Source organism: Mus caroli, unplaced genomic scaffold (assembly GCF_978045245.1).
Source record: "Mus caroli unplaced genomic scaffold, Mus_caroli_1 scaffold_6, whole genome shotgun sequence".
Taxonomy (NCBI): Eukaryota; Metazoa; Chordata; class Mammalia; order Rodentia; family Muridae; genus Mus; species Mus caroli.
Genome location: NW_028227261.1, coordinates 4140153 through 4147149, shown reverse-complemented (window position 1 = coordinate 4147149; position 6997 = coordinate 4140153). Strand labels below are relative to the sequence as shown.

The following is a 6997-nucleotide window of genomic DNA, read 5'->3' as shown; positions in this document are numbered from 1 at the left end:
TCTCCTCTGAGGGTCTCTTCTTACCTCCTTCTGCTGGACGCATCAATGCCCTTACTTCCAAGCTGGGTGAAAATTACTTCTCAGGCATCTCCCATGGCCAAGGACTGGTACCTTTCTCAGTACCCTAGGAAGGACCAGGGGTAGAGCATGTCCCCATGGTACTGAAGATCACCCTAGATCCCCTAGAGCCTGAGCCCCACTTTCTGAACACCCTACTACCTCATCCAGGTTCTCCTGCTTCTAAAGAACTCCGTCTTCCAGATCCCTAGCAAACTCCCAGAATCCTTTGGTTGAAGAGAGGGGTGCATTACCTAGGTTAAAATCCTTTGCGGGGTGTGGTGGCACACGCCTTTAATCCCAGCACTCAGGAGGCGGAGGCAGGCAGATTTCTGAGTTTGAGGCCAAAGTGAGTTCCAGGACAGCCAGGGCTATACAGAGAAACCCTTTCTCGAAAAAAAAAAAAATCCTTTATAGTGGGGGTGGGACTTAAAATTGACTTAAAATTATAGAGACTTAAAATTGAGGTATCTGGTGTAGCACAGGGAGAGTTTGCTTTCTGCCCTTGGGCCTTTTTTTTTTTTTTTTTGAATATACTTTCTTTATTGAGGGGTGACAAACAAAAAACAAAAAGAGCAAACATGTAAAAACCCAGGGTGCTAGAAATACAAACTCAATTCAGACTCAAGCTCATCTAGACCCTGATCATAATCCCCAGTGAGGTGCCTATGAACACCAAGTCAGGGACGGGGACAGGAGTGAATCAGAGGCCAAGAGAAAGGGTGGGAAAGGATCTCCTCCGTCTCCCGGTGTTCACTCCTGCAGTGGTATCTCCATCTTCCCAATGACTGAAGATCTGCCAGGCCCTGTCCTCTTGGCCCCAGCCTCACCCTAACCAGAGCATGAAGACCGATGGCAGTCAGTCCTCCCTTCCCTTGCTTAGTCCTCACTTGCTCCGGCCTCCAGCCTTATTCTTTCCCTCCACATTCTTCTCCGTGATTAGTAGCAGGTTAGGTACTGTAGAAAGCCACAGAGAGGCTGGGGGTCAGAAGAGGTGGGGTGGAGACCGGGTGAAGATGAGGGAAGAGCTGTCCTAGGGCCCCTCTCTTCATGGGATCCCAAACTGTACAACCAGCTCTTCTTTCGCATCCACGCAGATCTGAGAAACTGCACTATAGGCATACACAGCTATCCCGGAGACCTGCTGCAAGTCAGAGACAGGGATAGGCTCGCTGGCCAGCACTTGGTGGGGCTGGCTGGTGAGAGATGACAGCGGTGGTAGCTTCTTCCAATGGGTCAGACTGCTGCTAAGCACAGCCAAGCGGGTACTGTACTGCCTTGCCCGGTCCATGTACTCATGCTGTTCCATGCCCTGGGAGTCTGTGGCAGACACATCAATGATGTTGCTAGCTGTCTTGGCAAGGATGGAGGAAAACAGGGCCTGCTTATCTGTGCGAGCTGAAGGTAGGCTATGGTAGTTGGGCTCGGCTCCATTGAGGGGCTTTGGTAGGGGTGTTACTGGGGTCCAGCAACAGCTTCCTCTCTTCCCGACCCTGGTTCGAGTCCTCGTTTTTGCTGCTATAGCAGCACCCCATGGCAGGGTCGGGCCGGGCGCTCAGGTGGCGCTGAGGAGGGACAGTGTCTGTCAGGAGCCTTTCTGGTCACATGCCATTGGGCCTTCAAATAGTGGAAACCCTGGGAAGGAATGTTTCCACATTCACCCTAGGGGCTACGAGCAGCCTTTGATCAGTGTAGGGTGGGCTTGGGGACACTGGACTGAGTTGGCTGGGCAAGGGACCCACACAGCCCCTCCATCCCCAGACAGGGTTTCTCTCTGTAGCCTTGGCTGTCCTGGAACTCACCATGTAGACCAGGCTGGCCTCAAATTCCAAGATCCACCTGCTCCTGCTTCTCAAGTGCTGGGATTAAAAGCATGTGCCACCACTTTTATCAGGCTACATAGTTCTTTTTTAAAAATGAAAATTCACTTTTATTTTTAACTGTGTTTTTTAACTATTTTTTGTCCGTGTGTGAATTTGTGCATATGACTGCCATGCCTGAGAAGTCCAGAAGGGGGCGCCAGATGCCCCAGACCTGGAGTTGTAGGTAGTTATGTGCAATCCGATCTGAAACGCAGGTTCTCTGCAAGAGCAATACTTGCTTTTCAGCACTGAGCCCTGTAAACTCCTCTTTCAGCTCTTAAAAGATAATTAATGACTGAGAATGGTAGCACACTCCTTTAATCCCAGCACTCGGGAGGCAGAGGTTGGCTGCTCTTTGTGAATTCGAAACTGGCCTGGTCTACGTATTGAGAGGCTAGCCCACAGGCATGCTAGACTCGACTGTGGGGGGAATCAGGCAGCCCCAAGGCCTGCTGCGACAAATCCTCATAGTTAGGACTGTTGGGTTGGTGGAAATGAGGAAGCGAAGGCCGAAAACAGCGAGTTCAGAGCTTGCACAAAGTAACTCCTTGGCGGTTGTACTGGGGGTTCTTGCATGCCACAGAGAGAAATAGGGCTGAGCGCTCCTGTCCAGGCTGCCCTGGGCCCCTTCCCTGGTACACTGGTTCCACTGTTTCCGAATGTCTGCCGAGGGAGCCCTTCCAGGAATTTGGGGTTAGTGAAGGGAATGGGGCTCGATGGCAGGAGGGAGAGGGTCCTCCCAGTACCCTGGACAGAGCCCTCCCTGGCTCCGCCCCTGGAGCGCCTCCTACTGGCTCTGGTTGTTCAGGTCTCGCCTTCGGAGCCCAAGACTGTCCCAAAATTGCAACAGGGTCCGTGGAGGTAGCCGTTGCCCTGCCAGCCGACCCAGGGAGGGGAGCCCGCAGCAGATGGGCGGGGGGGACGCCTGCCAGTTTGCAGCAGCAACGGCCACGCGTTGTGGAGGCGTGTCTGGGCCCGCTGGGGCTCAGAGGAGCAGCCGGGGCACACACCCAGGACCGCCCCCACTCGTCTGTCATGTGACCTTCGTCTGTCCCACAGGTGGAATCTGGAGTCCAGAGCCAGTTGAAAATGAAATGAGGGCTGGTGAGATGGCTCAGTGGGTAAGAGCACCCGACTGCTCTTCCGAAGGTCCAGAGTTCAAATCCCAGCAACCACATGGTGGCTCACAACCATCCGCAACGAGATCTGGTGCCCTCTTCTGGAATGTCTGAAGACAGCTACAGTGTACTTACATATAATAAATAAAATCAAAAAAAAAAAAAAAAAAAAAAAAAAAAAAAAAAAAAAGAAAATGAAATGAACTCCGAGGACCCTGGGGCTGCCTCTTCTTGGGAAGCGGAGCTAGGGTTTCTTTTTCACAACCTAGGGCCGGGGAACCAGGTGATTTTTAAGTCAATGGGGTGCTCTAGATTTTATGGAGCACTTAGAGTGAGGGGTTCAGCGACTCCAGTATTGGTTCTGGCCTCTAGGTCGGAGAAAGATTGGACCTTGCAGAGACAGGATTTCCATGCCCAGCTTAAAGCAGTTGGTAGAACAAATCTCCTTTCAACCCTTGCCATCTCCCTGAGGTCCCCGGCTGGTAGCTCTGCAGCCGCTGGGGACCTTTCAGTGGCCTAGGGAGGAGCTCTCATATCCTTGGGCGTAAATGAAGCCATAGGGTGCAGGAGAGGAGGCGAGGCCTGGCTCCAACCACTCTTCCTGTCCAGGGGGTCAGTGCCCGCACATCGAGCGACCCCACCACAGATGGGACTCTAAGGCCAGAGTGGCATCCCTGGGGGACACTGCCGACTCATCCTCTCCAGCCCCACCCTGTGCAGGGACAAAGGCGGAAGGAGGGAGAGGCGCTGGCCCGACTCAATGGGGGCGGGGCGGAGCAGGGACGCAGCCCCCTTAAAGCCTAGTGGCTGATAGTGAACGCACTTCTTTGGCGGGAGCTTGGGTCAGACTTTGAACTTGGTTACAGGCTTCGGTTTTCTCTCTGCCTTGCAGCAGGGGCAAGGATCCTCCACCCCGAGGTAACAGACCCTGTGCACCCTTCGCTTTCCTGCAGAGCATGAGGCTGCCCAGAAGAGTTGAGGACGCGGCGGAGCTGCGCAAGGTAGGAGCGGGAGATACGAACTCGTGGTAGGTGGGGTGGGTGATGGCGGTCTTCCTAACTGTGGTCTCAGCGCCCTCTCGCCCTCCCGCAGAACCTAAAGCCGCTGCTGGAGAAGCGCCGGCGCGCGCGGATCAACGAGAGCCTAAGCCAGCTGAAGGGTCTCGTATTGCCGCTGCTGGGCGCGGAGGTGAGTGTCTGGGAGCTCGGAAAACTAAAGTGGAGGGTCTTGGGGCGCCCAGCGAGGTGGATGGGCCTGCGTGGTCCCGGGGCTCCGTGGGGATCCAAAGACCTGCGTGTGGTCTGCGTGATGGAGTGGTAGAGACCACCGCGCGACTGGAGAGCATTTGGGAGCAAGAACGAGGTGCTCAGCTGCCCGGTTTATTGTGGGGTGTCTCTCTTGTCTGACCTGGCGCAGACTTCCCGCTCTTCGAAGTTGGAGAAGGCGGACATCCTGGAAATGACCGTGCGCTTCCTACAGGAGCAGCCTGCGACCCTGTACTCCTCTGCAGCACCTGGTGAGTGATCATGGTCCCTGCTCGTCCCTTGCCCTCCAGTTTGCACCGTACCCAGGACCTGGGCCTCACAGCTGCTCTCTGTGCGCAGGGCCTTTGAATAGCTACCTCGAGGGTTACCGAGCCTGTCTGGCGCGCCTGGCTCGTGTACTGCCCGCCTGCAGCGTCCTGGAGCCCGCAGTGAGCGCGCGCCTACTAGAGCACCTGCGACAGAGGACTGTCAGTGATGACCCGCCCTCACTGACGCCACCACCCGCTCCAGCTCCAGCTCCTTCTCCGCCGGTGCCTCCTCCAGGCAGTCCTGGCCTTTGGAGGCCATGGTAGGTTCCTGGATATTCCACAGGAACCTGCTGCCGGCTGTCAGGGACCTGGATGGGCTAGCCGACTAAGGAAGTTCTCCATGGCGACTGCATCTTCTCACTTTGAGAACAGTCTAGCTCCAACTGCCCTGTCAAGAATCAGATGCTGTGACCTGGCTGGGTGATGAAACCTTCAAGGAAGGGCTTGGCCAGAGGGAGAAATGGCGCCGAAGGAAAAAGAGCAAATTTGTGCAGGGTGAGGAGGAAGAAGCCCAGACTGGAAGAAGTGGTTCAGGCCCTGGGCCAGCCAGAGCTGCCGCGGCAGGGACACACCTGCCCTACAGTGGGCAGCAGACCAAAGTCTGGTCTTGAAGCTCACCTGGGTCTGGTGCCACACCTGCTAGGATGGGTCACTGTGTTTCCAGCCACACCTGGATATACTTCCAGCTCAGCTGGGCTTGTGACCTCTTCATGAACAGAGCAGTGGCTTGGGGACTGTGACCATGCCTCCTCAGAGCACTGAGCAGGGCAAAGGAACAGGAGGGCGGTCAATCCTGTTCAACTCCTCCAATCCTAGGCTTCCCTTCCCACTGATCGGTAGAAGGGTGTGTGGACTCTCCCTTTTAATTCTCTAAGTGTTATTTCTCCCCCACAGCAGGTTTGGTGGTCTTGGGATCTAAGGGACAAGACGGAGGCTTCCCTGTGGCTGTAAGGAACCTCGTGGCTTTGGAGGAGCAGAGCACAGGCTCTGGAATGGCAGGGACTCTGGAGAAGCAGAGGAAGGACCACCATCAGCCTTGCCTGCTTTCTCTGGTAAACCACTCCCTGAATCCAGGCAGCTGGCCTATCAGAAACTTGCTCAGAGGTTATTTCTACCACATGGAAGCCTGGAAGCCCATCAAGACTCAGGGAAAGGCCTTTGGACCCCAGGAGTGGGTACTTCACAGAAAGTGGGAGGATTTGTGAGCCACAGTCACTCCAAGTCCATGGGGGATTTGCAGCACCTAGCCACTTCCCAGTCTGTGCTGCTTCCCAGTCTGTGCTGGGGACCAGGTCACTAAAGCCAGGAAGACAGACTGACCAGGGACGGGACAGTCACTATCTGCTTTGCTATGCATGTCTATGATGGATCTGGGCACTGATTTAGGTAGTAGGAGGTGAGGAAATTGGAGGCGTTCATAAGAAGGAAGACAGTAAAGATGAAGAGGGAAGGGGTCTCCCGGCAGTGCTGTACTGGGCCCAGTTGCCTAGACTGTAAGCTCTTGAGAGGCAGGGCTGAGTATAGTGCTCCTTCTGTGTGTACCTCTGCGGTACTGGATGCACAGTGGCTGTGCAACAAACAGGATGGATTAAAGGAGTCATGTGACTGGCTCACACTGTATCAAACCTTGAACAGCCTGGCCATTGCTTAGATCACCACTCCAAATTCCTAGAGCAGAGGTTCTCAACCTTCCTAATGGGGCAACTCTTTAATACAGTACTTCATGTTGTAGTGACCTTCCCCCCACCCCCAGCCATAGAATTATTTTGTTGCTACTTCACAACTAAAAATTGCTGTGTTATGAAGAATAATGTAAATATCTGTGTTTTCTGATGGTCTTGGGTGACCCTGTGGAAGAGATCATCACCCCCCTCTGAGGGGTCGCGACCCACAGGTTGAGAACCACAACCCTAGGCTCACCCACATATTTGTCCAACCAGGGCACAAATGCAGTCTGTTTTGTTGTCCTTAGTGGAGCAAGAAGAGGCTGAGAAATCATTGGCCCTGGTCCAAACTCACCCAAGAGGCTCTGGGCTTCACATAAGAACTCTCAATACTTGTTGACACAATGAGTTTTCAGCCATCTTTGCCTGAGGAGTGAGACCCCCTGTCTCAAAGGGAAAACAAAAAATCTCTCAACACTGCGACTTCTTTATTTTGTGGGCTGGTCTGCCTGCTTCTGCGTCCTGAGTGCTGGGATTAAAGGTGTGCGCCACCACCCGCAGCTTGAATTGACTTTGGTCTGTTTCTTCATTTCATGTGCATGGCTGTTTTGCTTGTACCACTTTGGGTGCCTTATGTCTGGGGAAGTCAGAAGAGGGCTTCAGATCCCCCGGGACTGGATACAGGTGGTTTCGAGTTGTGGGAATCAGACCGTAATTTTATTT

The 6997-nt window shown here is 54.1% G+C and overlaps 1 protein-coding gene and 1 pseudogene across 1 annotated transcript; one reads left to right on the top strand and one right to left on the bottom strand.

Annotated features, from left to right (window-relative positions):
* Positions 1 to 884: 884 nt before the first annotated feature.
* Positions 885 to 1592, bottom strand: LOC110293720 (ragulator complex protein LAMTOR1 pseudogene; annotated as a pseudogene).
* Positions 1593 to 3585: 1993 nt separating this feature from the next.
* On the top strand, positions 3586 to 6762 carry Hes2 (hes family bHLH transcription factor 2). The gene is made up of 5 exons (XM_021161654.2): positions 3586 to 3649; positions 3930 to 4038; positions 4130 to 4225; positions 4454 to 4553; positions 4642 to 6762. The coding sequence occupies exons 2-5, from the start codon at positions 3994 to 3996 to the stop codon at positions 4872 to 4874; spliced, it is 474 nt and encodes a 157-aa protein (XP_021017313.1). The 5' UTR covers positions 3586 to 3649; positions 3930 to 3993; the 3' UTR covers positions 4875 to 6762.
* Positions 6763 to 6997: the final 235 nt, after the last annotated feature.

Bases quoted from the DNA above. Each gene is read 5' to 3' on its own strand.
- Hes2 (XM_021161654.2), top strand. From the start codon at position 3,994: ATGAGGCTGCCCAGAAGAGTTGAGGACGCGGCGGAGCTGCGCAAG. The intron at 4,039-4,129 runs GTAGGAGCGGGA...GCCCTCCCGCAG, and splicing joins ACGCGGCGGAGCTGCGCAAG to AACCTAAAGCCGCTGCTGGA. The intron at 4,226-4,453 runs GTGAGTGTCTGG...GACCTGGCGCAG, and splicing joins TGCCGCTGCTGGGCGCGGAG to ACTTCCCGCTCTTCGAAGTT.